The sequence below is a fragment of the Oenanthe melanoleuca genome, chromosome 1, assembly GCF_029582105.1.
Source record: "Oenanthe melanoleuca isolate GR-GAL-2019-014 chromosome 1, OMel1.0, whole genome shotgun sequence".
NCBI lineage: Eukaryota > Metazoa > Chordata > Aves > Passeriformes > Muscicapidae > Oenanthe > Oenanthe melanoleuca.
Genome location: NC_079333.1, coordinates 17,276,617 through 17,292,039, shown reverse-complemented (window position 1 = coordinate 17,292,039; position 15,423 = coordinate 17,276,617). Strand labels below are relative to the sequence as shown.

Sequence of the window (15,423 nt, the reverse complement as noted above, 5' to 3'; positions counted from 1 at the left end):
GGTCCTCGCTGTAGTTATTGGCAGCAAGGCTGAATCCGTGCGAGCAGCACTCCCTGCTCATCTCCCTTACTCGTCTGTCAGGCCCTTTCCTTGCCTTACAGCAGCACCTAGTGGACTCTCTGTAGGTTACTGCCCAGAAATCCCAAACCCAGAGCCTCCTCCAAAGCCTGCCTGTCTGCCAGCACTAGCGCCTCACTCAGCTCAGAGCGCGGCTGTGCCGGGGCTTTGCCTCCGACCTTGCTCAGTGAGATCGTTTCAGAGCAGGTTATGGAAACCTGCAGGGAAAGGAGGGCCTGGGGTTTCCTTCTTTTTGAGAACAAAAGGCTGTCTTGCATGTGGTGCAGGGTCTGTGCAAAGTGAATCAGAAGTGAAAAATCAGTGCAGCTTGAGGGAAGGCTGGGAGGAAGAAACAGGAGAAGAAATGGGATGTTGAGGACATTTTATTAGAGCAGGAAATAAGACAGACAAAATGGCACTATCTGTGCATCTGTTCTCTCTGGTAATTATTTTAATGCTTTGATCAGGTTCAACCTGGCAAAGGTTAGAAGTCCTGGAGATAATAAGTTTCCCACGGGTCAAGAATGTTTGGGTAGCAGCAGAGTAGGAGAAACAAGCTCAAACTAGTGCTCTGCCAAGTAAAAGCAACAGCATTAACTTTTCAAACTTTTTAATTGATAGGGAAAGCATAGTGGTTTCAACCACAGAATCTCCACTGAGTTACTGTGTGCCAGCAATCTCTCGTCTACACACAAAACTGTAGAAAACTGGGCTTCACACCTCCCAAAGCAAGTGGTTCTTGTACCACCAGGTGTACAAACTGTGCCCAGCCCCCAGCATGTGGCCTCCAAGACAGGGAGAAGGCTCATCCTGAGTGTCTGACAGCATCTGTGTAGTGGGGGCTGAGCTGGGATAGCCCCTCTTGGGAGAGCACTGCCACTCCAGCACAGTGCTCCTGGGGTCCATGGCTCAATGCCTCCAAACTCAGAGGCAGAAAATATGAGAAACAAGTCCAAAATTTGGTTATTCCTTTAATAATCCCACCAGTGCAGTGGCCTAAAGTAACCAAATGAGTGCTCAGACATGCAAGCAGCACCCTTACGTATTTACATCTCTGCAGAGTCTCAGATCTTCACAGATGGGTCACTCAAAAAGCAGCAAGATGCTTTCCTGGTATAGTCCAGACTGCTGTTGAAGCACAGACATTTTAAACAGACTGCACAGAAACATGACAAAAGTCAGTAATAAACATTGCATCAGTGAAAACAGTAGCACAACCTACTAAAAGGGCAGAAGATAGACATTAAAAATACATTCTTTGTGGCCCTTTGGGTTACTGTGCTCCCGTAGTACTCTGATAAAACATCTTGCTCAGCGATTAATAAATACAGTGGAAATATGGATCACAGGAGTCACTGTTGCTGCTGGGTTTTATGGCAGGGAAGAAACAAGTTTGTTTGTATATGTAAGCTAATTGTCACTTGGTGCATTTCCCCTTGGCCTGTGGGTTGCTACATTTGGATTTAGTGTTTTCAGGGGAGGATGGATAGCAGATTCCTGAAAGCCAATGCTGCTGTTGCTGCTGCAGTGCTTCAGGATCTCAGACAAACAGCAGCAGGGCAAGCTGCACATGCTGCAGGCCTCCATGTGCTGTGGGGCTTTGTGCTTACTAACAACAGGTGCAGTCAGTAGCTAAATCTCATGTGCTTTCACCATTAAAAGCTGTTGATTTACTTGTTTAAGTAGTGAATAAGAAGAAGCCCCACGTTTATTTTTAAATCTTTTAGATAAACTGAAATTTCACGGGGAAAAAAGTTGTTAGGGAAAAAATTTCAATCCTCTAAAATCTTTAAAAGCCTCCTTCTTTTTTTTTCTGTTTCTTATAAGCCTTGTTACATACCTTATCTTATACTAACATTACCTCATTCTCCTAGGAGTTACACATGTAAATCTTTTACACTCAAATGTGACACTTAATGAATATATCATATTTGATAGAATTCCTTTACAGAGTTATGCTTGGTTAACACATTTCTAGCTAATAAGAATACCATGGCTAAGATCTGTGTTAATTCAATTAAGGCTTTTGGTTTCGAACAGTCATTTCTTTATATCTTGTTTTCAGATACAATTACTTTCTTACACTCTTTCTCAAAAACATCCCTAAAATCTATGTTTAGGTACATGATTTGAGAAATTTTAGGTTTGTGCTACCTTTATCTACTTATTTTCATGCTGTTATGATTGGAGATTATTTTTCTAGTTAGTATTCCTGTCATCAACTGTGTCTTCAAAATATTTTTTACCTTCTATGTAATCTTACTTGGAATTATAGCACAAATTACAGATACAGCAGTGTTGATAGCATCACTAAAACAAGATAGTTATATGTGTAGTCCAATGTAATCCACTGAGTATTCTATTGCATAAAACTATTCTGACAAGTTCAGAATCATAAAAGGAGAAGAAAATCTTGGTATTTTTGTGGTCTTTCTTCTAAGACAGTCTTCAAATGCATTAAAATGGGTGCTAAACTATGTTTTCATCTATAAATTTGATTTAATCTTTCCAGAACTGTGAAATGTTAGCTTATCCTTCTTCTCATAAATGGTTTGTTTTTCTCACTGTTGTTTTTAGCTTGAGAGAAGCACCTTTGAGGTCTTACTCTGCACTCTCCTTGTTTCAGGTTTCCTCCAGTACTTGCCAGTCTGATGCATCTGATTCTACAGAAGCTTGTCAGAAGTCATCATTGTTTCAGTTTGCAGAGGTGAGTTTCTTTAAAAAAAGGTTTTTTTTTTTTCTAAGTGCTTCCTTTTAAGAAGCATCCAGTGTCCAATTGAAAGAAAAATCAAATGTCTTTAACTAAAATTGATGCTTTTATTTGTTCCCTCATTCTTGGCTTTATGCTGTTGAATCATTTATCAGGTTGGTCAGACTTGAAGTTCAAGACAGTGTGTTTAGGACCATGGTGGAAACCCAAGTGCAATAATGGAACTGTGGTTTAAGCTGTAATTTGGAGATATGTCATTCCTGCACTTAGTTTTTAAACTAGAGCCTTATTAACTAAGGTTTTAATGTGTATTTGGATGTTATGTCTAGTGTGGCTGCTTTAGTCATTGGCTCCGTCAAAAATAATTGTAGTTCTTACATTTCCAAAATTTTCTTCTAGAACCACAAAACTCTATGCAAGTGTGCTTTAATTTTGCAATGTACAATATTTTTGTCAACATACTCCAGTTATTGCTAGAAGTGCAGCTCTGGTGTGTGTGTGTATGTGTGTTGTTGTTCTTTTTCTTTGAAGAAAGAAAACAGTTTCATTCAAGTCTTAATGGGTTTCATTAGTAGAAATAACTTGACAAGATTGCAAGGAGCTCTAGCCCTCTGCCAGCATCACTTGTTTCTTGGTATTGTTCTAACTTTAGAAATAGTCATAATACATGACACAGAAATATTTAGTTGTATAGATACTGATTTTAGGGGGCACTGGGTAGTTTTTAAGTAAGCATATATGGAAAGAAATTCTGTCGTAGTTGGGGCTTTTTATTATCTGTATTCACACCAGCTGTGAATCTGTCTTGTTTGGCTTTATAACCCATTGCTTTTGCACCTTCATACTCCTCCCCAAAACATCCTCACTTCTGGAGCAGATACATTGCAGTAGGACCTTTTTTTTCAGTTGGATATTTTAACATTAGCGCACAAGCCCTTGAGTTCCAACTTAAGGTCCAAGTCTTTCAAACGTATTAGAAATAAATTGGAGCACTGATCCTTGATTTCTGACTAAGGATAATGGCCAAAGTGAAGTAGATAACCTGTAATTAAACTCTTAAACAGCCTGCTGGCTTTTCTTGTTAGGAAGAGGAAATGCCTGGTGTGCTAGCAATGAAAAGCAATACTTAGGGGCTTCTTAGAATTGGTTAATTCCAGTATCACTTATGACACTTCTGTGGTAATGATTCAACATCCATCTTCCCATATTTCTGAGATGCTTCTGTGTGCTTATACTGTCAGAAGAACCATGTCTTATATTGAATTTCACTGCTGAATCTTTTAAAGAGTAAGACAAATACTAGCTCACCTAATTGTTTCAGTTCATTTTACAGTGCTGAAGGAGGGAAGTGCCAGACCCATGTGGTAGTAGGCAGGAATTGTGTGCTGCCAGATATTCTCTTGCTAAGGGCTTCTGACCTCTGGCTTTTCCTCACCTGTTGAAGAAAAATTTCAATAGGTGCCAGGAAACAAGCTCAACTGCACTGCTAAAACGTGGTTTAGAAGTAGCTTACTGGTGATGAGTAATTAGAAATGCAAATTAGATAGTCTTACTTTTCCAGAATGCTAAACACCTTGTAGAGAGGGTGCACCTAACCAGTGCATGGTAGGTATGTGTGTCAGTGGCAAAATAATTGATACTTGTAGTGAAGTCTAACATTAATCAGAGGTGTCATTTGCAACAAAATTAATTGGTACAAGTTAAACAGTATGAAATGCAGTTACCTTAGTGTGTGGGATAGATGTGGTATCTCAAAATACCTGCACACATTGTGTTCCTGTCCACACTGATCTTCTGTGCTAAGTAGCAATTTGTGCTCTGTCATCACCACCATTCTGCAGTGTCAGGTCTTCCACTGAACTGTGAAATACAATACAGTGTTAAGTATTTGTTGCTAACCCTTCTTTGACATATCAGTAGGCAAATAAAAACCCTTTAAAAGAAGCCTGTTTTGTTGTTCCTAGGAAAGATTTTCCTTCTGAAAAATAATTCAGGATTACCATTTCAGAGATCACCTGTTTATGTGTTTCCTGGAAAGCAGATATTGTTTGTTCTAAGAGTGTGCTGGGACGTGTTTGCATATTCTGGAGTACCAGGAGTCTGTTTATGACAGATTATAAATATAGCATGTTGAAGTGTGATGCTGAAACTGAAGAGTTGGGTAATACAAGCATGATTGTTTTCCTGACAGATCTCTTCCAACACATCACAGCCTGGAGTCCTGGGGGCAGTAAAACAAACGGAGGAGTCTGCATTGTTCCAGTTTGCTGAGGTATAATGGCTGAATGTGGTGGGGGAGGATGGAGGAGGCAGGGAACTGTAAGAGTTGTCACTGAATGGCTAAGCACCCTGTCTTATCAGGGATTCCCCTCAGGAGATGTGTATCTTCCTGACAGCATTGTGCTGAGAAAACCATGGGGTGAATAGCTAGTGATTGGATGAGATGTTGGCCACTTCTACCAGCTGAGAGATACTAGGCTTGTGAACATCACCTAGCCTTCCATATCCAAAGGATCAGTGCAGACCTACTCTCCAAATGACCTTTTACTTTACCTCTAGGACAACAGCAATTAAAAGACACTTTGAAATGACACTGTGCCCTGCCTATGGAAGAGGCTGCAGCAGGGCAGAATGGTGACTGCCCTAGAGGCAGGAATCATTTGAAGAATCCTTGCAAGGGAAGCTTATCACAAGGATATTTAACAGCATCCTTAGGTGGTGACTTATCAAACCTATCAGTTTCCCATAAGCATGTAGCTATTCTGCCTTCCTCCACATATTGAAGTTTGGAGTTCATGAACTGCTGCTTTTAGGAATTTCTTCTCCCATGTGTTGAATGTGCCTCTGTGAATTGACTTTCCACACATATACTGTTCTTGCCCATTTGGGGGAGTCTGATACTGCTTGCAGAATCAGTTAAACCACTGGTTCATTTTGTATGTGTCTGAAAAGGCTGGGATAGGAGCTGGTGCTATTGCAGAGGAGCATAAAGGGATTAAAAGATACCCTATTTGCTATTCTTAGTGTTTACAGAAGTTTGGCTACATACCACACACTTCCTTCTGTGAAATTTTGAGCTAATTGTCTACTGTGTGTTTTTAGCTTGGCTAGAATGGACATTCATGTTTTTCTTAGGAGGGCCTAGGAAGACAAATCAATTTACTGATTCAGGTGCCAGGAAATATCTGGCTACAAACACCCCTGTAAAAGATACAATAGAGTTAATATCTCTAATCATGAAGGTGTTTTTATATGTACCACATTTTTGAAAATTAGGAATCAATTTGCAAAGCTCTTTTGAGAAAATTAGTATAATTGAGCAGGATGAAACTGTGTGCTGAAGCCAGACTTTTAAACCAAGTTAAAAGATACAAGCTGGAGAACATTTCTTGTTAATTTTAGTCAAAATACTGGAATAATACTGCAAGTGAGTCTGCTAACTTAGTTGCAAAAATCTCAGTCATTTTGTATATCTGCAGAGTTGAACAGAGTATGTATTGCATTTAGTACAACATTCTTAAATTGTCACATAAAACCTGGCTTATCCATACTCTCAGAATTTCACAGAGCCAAAAATGATTTCTTCTCTTAATTGAATAAACAAAATGACAAACCTGAAAGTTGTCATACGGACGTGACAGTGCATTGAGTTGCATTCCACTATGCTGAATGAGCTCCTTTGGCACATTGGAGTGCACATATGAATCATCAAATGTTAGGTAGAAGAGTTAATTAGGATTTACTGAGGACCGTTTTAGAGTCAGGGTTAATCCCTTTTTCTTGTATAAATACTTGAATGTGTGTGCAGTCTGGTGGAGTTGTTTTTTTCCTGTGGCTGGAAATAGGAGACAGAAATCTGGAAAAGAGAAAAAAAAGAAAAACAATATTTTAAAAACCCACCTTGTTAGCCATGGTTATTCTTCCTGTAAAACCTTAATGACAGTGATGAACATCATTTTTTTAATCTATAGCAGTAGAGAAATGGTGTTTTTCTAAGCTTGTAGCCTGATGATTTAATTTAGGGTGCTCCTGGGGAAAGTATTGAGCATATTACAGAACCTCTTTAAGCTTTCTCCCCTGCTACTAAAGCTGCTTGTGCTCTTTCAGCTATAAGGGCTTTCATTTGCACAGGCTGTCTTTGTCAAGTTTGGCAAAAGTCCTATTCCTCACTGTGCCACTTCTCACTGCATCTTGTCTATATGAACGCATTACTGCATTTAGTGAGCTAAATTATGGCAAGCAATTTGCAGTGGGCTGCTGTCAGCAATGTACAGTACTAAAAAAGAGAAAAGAGAGGGAGAGAAAGTAGTTATTTAACCAGTAGCCAAGTAGACCTGTGAAGAAATGTGAAGTGTGCTTTGGTCTGCTGTGCCTGGAGACTTCTGGCAGCCATCCCAGCTCAGTTTTGGTTCTGGCTGGGTGTTCCTCATATGTTGCCTTTCTCTTCACCGCCTTTGCAGCAGGGTGAGTAAGAGTGCCTCTTTGTGCAGACAGTGATCCCATTGAGTAGGTTTGTCATTTAAAGCAGACACCTTTACCCCAGGAGTACAAGTGCCCTGTCACTCAGAAACAACTTATTATGTGTAGAGCAGCATGGGATTCTTTTTGTCTTTACAGCCTCAGTTAGTCTTTCATATGGTTGTCTAGCCCAAGTGCTATAGTTGTCAGTTAAAGCTGCTCAGGATATGGCTAACGAGGCCTGTCCAGTGACTTGCCACAACAGATGATGAAAATCCTGGGAGCAAGACTTCCTTTGGTCCTGTGGGTGCAATTGCCTTGGAGGTCTTCAAAGATTATGTGACATCTTCATAAGGACTTTCTGAAGCTTGGACTGTTGTTAAGTTCCACTTTTGGCTTTCTCATGCTGCTCTGACCTTGCAAGTAGTTGGCCCTACTTTTGTCCTTCTCATTTGAACCCTTATGGAAAGGCTGTGATTTCTGAGCAGTGGGCTGTGTTCCTGAGGACAGTGGCTGTCTGCTCACGGGGGCTGGTGGCTGTCCCCTTCCTTGCCATGAGAGGGAAGCAGAACAGATGGGACCCCCTTGCTCTCTTGGTCTTACTGCATCTGTGTTTGGCAAATGTGAGCAGATGGTGATTGCTTCCTTGAGAGGGAAGATGAGTACCTCTTGGATTTACTTTCCTAAACTCTTATTCATTATTAAAGAAAGGCTTCTGGGGTATGGAAACAAAAGGATTGCTAGTTCAGCCATCTTCAAAAGAAAAACAAATCCACAACCAACAAAAACTCTTTGCTTTCAGCAGCTTTTCTAATTTTTTTTTCTCTAGGTGATTTAAAAAAAAAAAAAAAAGTCACATGCAGCATGCAACAAGGTGGAATTTTTTTTGCTAGTCCAGCATATTACTATCACCTAAGAAGAAAAGCATGCTCTGAGGACGATTTTGGTCCCTGCTGCATTCTTATGTACTCACTTTGAGATGGTTTGCTCTCGATTTATTTCTGTGCAGAACAGGAAGTTTGAATCCAAAACTTTTGGTCAAAATGCCTTGAAATTGGGAGTGCAAAGTCTAGTGAGTGTTTTCTCTTCCAGCTTTCCCATATGTATAGCTGTAATCTTCCCAGGTAAAGACAAAGATATTTGCTGTTTGCCCACATACTGAAATTATTAAATGGTTGTGTTGAAATGAAATGCCTGTTCTAGGAGGAAGATGAAAATGTAGTACCATGCTTCTTTTGCAAATAAAATGTAATATAGTAGCTAAAATCCCACCTGTATTGTAATAAAAGACAATAACTTCATCCTAATGATCTTCCAGTTAACCATCTACATAAATAAAGGACTGCTTGTGGGTGTAGTACTGGAGGTTCTGATTATTCTAATTAAGGCTGGAAGATGTTCATAAGACAGGGAATAGGATCTGTAATCTCACTGAGAGCTGATTGATCAGCCATTCTTTTCCTTCTGATGTTTGGCCAGTAATTTCATCAGAATGAGTTACACGCTTGTGTTGCTTGCTGTTTGTTTTCTTAACTCTTGAAAGATTTTTTTTTTCTGATATGAAGTGTTTGCTTCCTCCCTTTCTTTTAGTACTATAAAGATCCCACATTTTGTTAGGAACACCTATTGTCTTGTCAGAATGTACTCTTTCCTCACTTTCTGCATCAGGAGGCAAGATATGCCTGTATGTTCTCAAGTTATAATTCAGTGTGTGTGGGTGTTGTTCTATCCTTTTTCTGTCATTCATATTGTGCTAAAAAAAAAAACATTGAAATGAGTATTTGTTATAATAGAAAGATAAAAAGTTGAGAACATGTTCCTGCAAAGTGCAGTGTACAAGATCACTTAGTCAAGTGGGGTCCTGAGCAGGTTCACTGAACTGTCTCAAAGCAAAACTAGGATGTTGAAATATTTCAGTTTAATATTAAAAATTACTATTAGTGCACATTTAAATACTGTTGAGTATATTTAAAATATGTTTAAGTTAAATGTGTGTCCTAGATTGTTAGAGGAGGATGCTGTGGGGAGTGTAATAATAAATTCTTTGACCAGTAAATGAAAGATAAATTCTTCAAATAACCTAGTTCAAAAGAAAGAATTAATTACAAGGAGAAAGGCAAACATGATAATTTTTGCATCTGGAAGATCATAGAACCATAGAATGGTTTGACTTGGAAGGGACCTTAAAGGTCATCTTGTCCCAAGGCTTTAAAGACTTCCAGGTTAAATAGTACCAAGCAATGCTATGCCAAAAAAGCTCACATATCAGAAATAATAATTCTTGTTTTTCTGAAATCATAATGCTGCTCTGGAAAGCAGGTCTGAAAAAATTTGGGGGTAAAAGCAATTCCCTAAAGTGGTAATGGTTTTCATTTACTCATCACAAGTTCTGGCACACCAACAGCTCTTTGGAAGGCTAGATTTCGTCTCCAGACATAGGTCTTACTTTGTTTTTCATAACTAAAGAAAGTGAAACAAGAATGGCCTGTGAGGGCAGATGGTCCTCATCTATGTCTAAGTAATGGGAAATACTGCCCAGACCTTCTGGGAGAATTTTATTTAACCTTAACAACTGATAGTGCATATTTTTAAGCAACAGGTAGTATTTGTTCACTTGGTCACATAAAACAGACATAAAACACACAGCATGACAGAATATTAGCTGTGGACAGTACAAACATAGAGTATCCATGGGTGTGATCTAAGGAAGCAATGCTCTATTTGCTTGTATTCTCCTTTTTTCTACCTGTTAAGTGTTTCTTGGGTGGGGTTGCCTGTGTGAAGTAAGACCTTTTGCTAGAAAGAACTAAAAGTAACTGATTTAACTAATCTCTTATTTTCCATTCTTTTTCTCCCTTCCTTTCTGTCTTTCCTGCGTGCCACTGAAATATTTTCTCCTCTGTTCATTTGTAACCTAGATCTCATCAAATACTTCCCAGTTGCCAAGTCCCGAGCCAGTAAAGCACTGTGGGAAGTCGGCACTCTTCCAGTTGGCAGAGGTAAAGTTACACCCAGTAGTGTCAGAAGGGGAGGATGTGTATAACTTCTCCACAAATAAAAGTATGAATTGTTTAGCATTTGCTCTAGTGTGAAATTTGGTGTTTCCAGAAACACAGATTAGTAAATAATGGCATCAAGAGAAATAGGCAATGCTGTGGTCTTAGAGACAGCACAGAAAGTTACACTTCATTTCAGGAAAATTAGCTTTATAACTGAAATAAAAACAATGCTCAGAAGAGCAGCAAAGACAGGAGATAGGAGGAGCTGGATACAAGGATTAAAACAATAAAACTTAAAGTTATAATGATTGAAATGTGCATTTCTTAATTGAAGACTGAGAACAGGAAAAGAAAAGTAGACTTTGAGGTCATCAGGAATCTGTATGAAGAGTTGGAAGTTGATGCAGTGTATTAAGATCTGAAATTGGCAGCTGTCAGCAGTAATCAAGAATGCTGGATCAGGTTTCTTCAAATTCTCTGAGTCTTAAGTATAACCTTGTAAAGGTCTCCTCTTTGATACAGATGATTTACTCAAAAATCTCTGAGGTTTGATGTGCAGATGCTATTCTTTGTGATGACTGAAAGTCAAAGATAAATGCTATATTCCAGACAAGTAAGGGAGTATGCTAGCACATTACTTGTTGTTTTTGTTTGTTGTGGTGCTTCAGTTTTTTATTTCAAATTCACTGTTTCAGTAGGGAAAATGGTTCTGGATCCTATCTAGTTGCAGCCGGCACGATATTCTTGCTGGTGAAAATTCTTGCTTGCTCAGGAAAAAGGCAGAGGTTGGAAGCATTGAAATGAAAGTATTTAATGTCTTGTTCTATGGATACTCTTGCAAGACTGACTTTGTAGGAACTTACATGAGTGGAAGAAAATCTGCCTTACTGTACAGGCAGTCTCTGGCACTGGCAGAGTTTGTGGCTATGTGCTCTACTGCCAGCAGTGCCTGTGCAAGGGTGATTACACCTAACTGTGATCAGTGATCCATAAGGGTATTTGGCTGTTGCAGCTCTGGGACAGCAGAAGGGCTGGTAGTATTTACTCAGTGACACCAGGAGTTTTTAATATGGCCTCTAACAGGAGAACAGCAGGATGAGTAGTGCTGTTCTGGAGTAAGGCTTATTGCCAAGTACAGCCTGATTTTTAGAAGTCAGCATTAGAAGTTGTGATGTGACTGTGAAGCTTGTGAAGCTCTGATTTAGTAGGACAGATGCTTGTCCACAGGAGTGCACAGTTTGTACTGCAGGTGGCAGAAAAAGTGAAGCTAAGTCTGGCAGCATGACGCTGTATGTTGGACAGGTTTCCCTGATCTCTCAGTGACTGCTCAGATGGATTCCTGCAAGCCTAATTCAACCTAATTTAATACACAAAATGGACGTTAAAGGCTCTGATTCAACCAGGGGAAAACACAGCAGATGTGCTAGGCACATCCTCCATGTCTCTAGGTCTTGTAGGACATCAGTGCTACTGATTTCGTTTTTCTTCTTTTTTTCCCCAGTTTTGAGATCTCTAATGTTGGATCATAGTTGGATAAATGAGATGTGAGAGATTCAGCTTAAGTTTTCAGTTCAGGACCTGGTTGGAGCATCCCAAATAAACTATGTTAATAATCACTTCGAGGGTGTCTTAGGTTTGCAAGTGGATTTGGCAGACAGCTGTGCTGTGCTGCTGTAACTCAAAACTGCAGATGCTGTGCTCTGGAGGGGACTGGATTACTGTTTGCATGCTGTTGGCATGGCAAGTGTCTGGTTTGTGGGAGCCTGTCTTCTTCACCATACTGCTCTGTTCCTCCTTTATCTCTTTGCTATGTAGATTAAACAATTTTATCTTCTTTTTTCCCCCCTCTTTCCTATCCCTTCCTTTTTGATATGTCACAATATTTCACAGATGCTGATTAAAATAAAATGCAGAAGGGGGTTAAATTATTTTCTAAAAATTCTGAGGATTTCTAAATTTCTATCAATGGGTGGAGCAGCCACTCTGGATTCTGAAGCCTGGGAGGCTGTTGCTGTTCAGTTCCCTGAGTCCCTTGCTCTGTCTTTAGCCTTCAGTGCAGAGGCACGAGAGTGAAGGGAGGCAGTGTGGGAATGGAGCATCACCTCACCAAGGCAAGGAGGCCACTTCACAGCACTAACAGCACTTGGCTGTGAGCAGATGTGGAGGCTTGAGCTCTAATGGTCAGAGCTAGGGAGGTGCTGTGAAGAGCTGCACCTTCCAGGAGCTGTAGAAAAAGTGTTGTTTTTTGTTTATTTCCTTTATGGCAGTGACAGGCCAAATTCTGTGATTGGCCTTGTAGGATATGTTGGTTGAGAGCAATGAAAGCAGAGTCTGTGGGAATAGGGAGAACCAAAAGGGTGTAAATACTTTATTTTCGCAGTCCCTTATAACTTCACTTTCTTATGCAGCCTACAGAAGGAGGTATAAGAGATCCACAAGTCTGATCAGAGATGATATGTCCTTAAAAAGATAACATTTTCTTCATAGTAGTGGCCAATCCTGATACTGATACTTTAAAATGGTTTAGAAAAAGATGATTTCTTTGCACCTAGCTCAAAACTGATGCAAAATGCTCTAAAGTACTGAAGAGAGTCATGGCCAGATACAAGAAAAAAATTCTGGAGGATAATCAGCTACATGATTACATGACAGCTTCCTTTTACTCTGAGGAACACTAAAGATTACCAAAGGCTTGAGGGCTCCTACTCAGCTTTGGGTTCAGAGCATATCTTTTATATGTGTCCTATAGGACACCAAAAGGCAGTACCATAGCCTGAAAGGAAGAGACTCCTTAACCTATGATAATGAAATGAAATAATTAAAAATTTTGGTATCCAGTGTCCTGCTAAGCCTTTAAAAACACCACAAGCTGAGTTGCATGCTGGTGTAGATTGTTGCCTAGCTGCTGGAGTCTGTTCCTGTGTGAGAGAGCATGTGTTTCAGTTCATCCTGCTCCTCAGAGGGAGTCCTGACAAGATGAACCCCAAATCTGCAAATATCGTTTAGCATACAGTGGCATTATCCACCAGGGCAGCGTTGGAGTGGGCTTTTATTCATACCAGCATGCACAGGTCTGCTCTTCTTTTTCAGTATATAATCTTATGAATGAATTTTAGGGGGGAAACAATCCCTTCAAAAAGTGTGTCAAACATAAAAGAATTGGTAGTGGTAAAAGAATGTTTTATTTGTGTTGGATTTTCTCTCCATAGATTTCTTCAAGTACATCCCGTTCAGGGTCTTCTGATTTAACGAAACAGTGTGGAACATCAGCATTATTTCAGCTGGCAGAGGTAATACTAAAACATTGCTGACTAATTGCCCCAGGTGCAGTGGGGTGGAGAATTTAAAGCTATTTATTGCTGAAGTCTGCAAGGCAGAACAGTGATACAGTTATAATTGCACCACTGCTTATGGAAACCATAAATTATCATGGCTCAGATGCCACAAGTCTAGATTTCCCCAGATTAGCCATCAGTTTAGAGATTTCTAAGAGTGTGGTGCAGCTGAGAAGTACGACCAGTTTTTGGTGGCAAAGGGACTTTGCAATTGAACTTGATTCAGTTTCTTGGTTTAGGCTTTGAGGTTTCAGCATTTGGCTGAGGGACACAAGTAGTTGAGAGAGAGGACTGGATGACTGTGTTATCAAATTCGGACATTGCCATTACAAATTCATGTTAATGGTCATGAGCTGCTTTCATTTGATTTTGCTTTTCACGTCCATTTTATTTTTCAGGTGAGCTAACAGGTCAGTAACTTCCTATAGAAGTTCTGCTACGATATTCTCAGCAGATCTTTCTTCTGGGAGCAGTTAAAACCAATGTCACTTTGTTGAAATTTTGCCTTTATTTTGTTTCTAAATACTTTTTTTAAGCTTTCTCAGTCTTGAAGATTGTTTAATTCCAAATTTATCTAGTGCTACCAAGACAGAAGTCACTTTTTTTGTAGCCACATGTATAGCTCTGTACTACTGGCTACTGCAGAAGAAGCAAATGTATAAAAGGAAAAAAATCGATTCACTAGGGGATGCATGTTGAATTGACAAAATATTTTTAGTCCAATGAGCTCCATATTAAAGATTGATCTTTAGCTTTTGAAAATCACAGGCAGTGCTTAACATTGCAGTGTAGTAAAAAAGTCACAGAAGTACCTTTGTACCAAGAACCCATGTCAGCGTAGTTGTGGGGTTCCTGTTAGCATAGTCCAACCTTCCCAATAGATGCTGTGTGTTGCCTGAGCTCTGGTGCTTTGCAGTGCTCAGCCTGGCTTGTCCTGAACCAGATCAGTACTTTCTACCCTGTGCAGCAAGAATTTTGGAAAACAAAAACATCCCAGTCATTGGTGTTATGTTATAAATTGGTATGAGATACTTTTTTTAGTTTGTATGGAAAAAAAGCCTTGCCAATTTGAGAAACCTAAAATGGACCTAAAGAGAACCCAGTGGTCTGGGGGACGTACATCCATACTGACCACAAGGGCTTGGGCTGAGCTGTGGGAAACTTCTGATGTCTGATTCAAAGCAAGTCTCTTCCATCTGGTTTGGCTCCAGGTGACTGGTTGGCATTTATTCTAAAAACAAAAGTGCACTGGGAATTCAGCCTGGGGGCTTTGAGAGGGGACAGTGAGAGCAAACCATGTCTTTTCAAGGGCAGTTGGTTGGTGCCATGAAGGACTACCTTCTGTAGAGGTGTCCACATAGCTTACAGGTGATGCAAAACAGAGAGGATCTCCCAAGTCAGTGCTGCAGGAACATGGCAGTTTGAGGACCTTCTGACAGCTTTTTTTGAATATCAATGTTCCTCAGATAGTATAAGGATTTTGGTTTCCATTAGTGTTATCTCCAGGAGATAACCATGGCAACCACGCTGCTTTGCAGTTCTTTGCAAAATAAGTCTGTGACGTGAGAAGAAGGATTTGGAAGGCTTTTGTACTATCTTCCAAATTATTTCTTACATTCAAGTAAAAAAAAATAATCCCAGTTAGTGAGATTCAGTAGACATTGTTTCCCTCCCTCCTTCAAGGCCATTTGGAAAATGGAAAAAGGAATTGTATTAGGGACATTTGAAAGTTGAAGGGGGAATGGATGTGAGATTTCAAGTAGCTTGTCTGTGGCAAGAGTAAGAGACAACTCTGTTCTGTTGCATTTCATATATTCTGAAAATCAGTCTACCAGTGGGTTTCCAGATTATATAAAGAGCCTTA

At 39.8% G+C, this 15,423-nt stretch overlaps 1 protein-coding gene across 20 annotated transcripts in view; it reads left to right on the top strand.

The window, feature by feature from the left end:
• Positions 1 to 15,423, top strand: part of BBX (BBX high mobility group box domain containing) — a 136,513-nt gene that overhangs the window by 91,942 nt on the left and 29,148 nt on the right. For 11 of the 20 annotated variants that reach the window (XM_056503911.1, XM_056504021.1, XM_056503940.1 and 8 more), the window contains 4 exons: positions 2,684 to 2,764; positions 4,959 to 5,039; positions 10,144 to 10,224; positions 13,434 to 13,514. In XM_056503911.1, coding sequence (XP_056359886.1) covers positions 2,684 to 2,764; positions 4,959 to 5,039; positions 10,144 to 10,224; positions 13,434 to 13,514 — 324 coding nt within the window. The remainder of the gene's footprint in view (positions 1 to 2,683; positions 2,765 to 4,958; positions 5,040 to 10,143; positions 10,225 to 13,433; positions 13,515 to 15,423) is intronic. The other 9 variants (XM_056503974.1, XM_056504041.1, XM_056503957.1 and 6 more) reach the window with 1 other exon arrangement.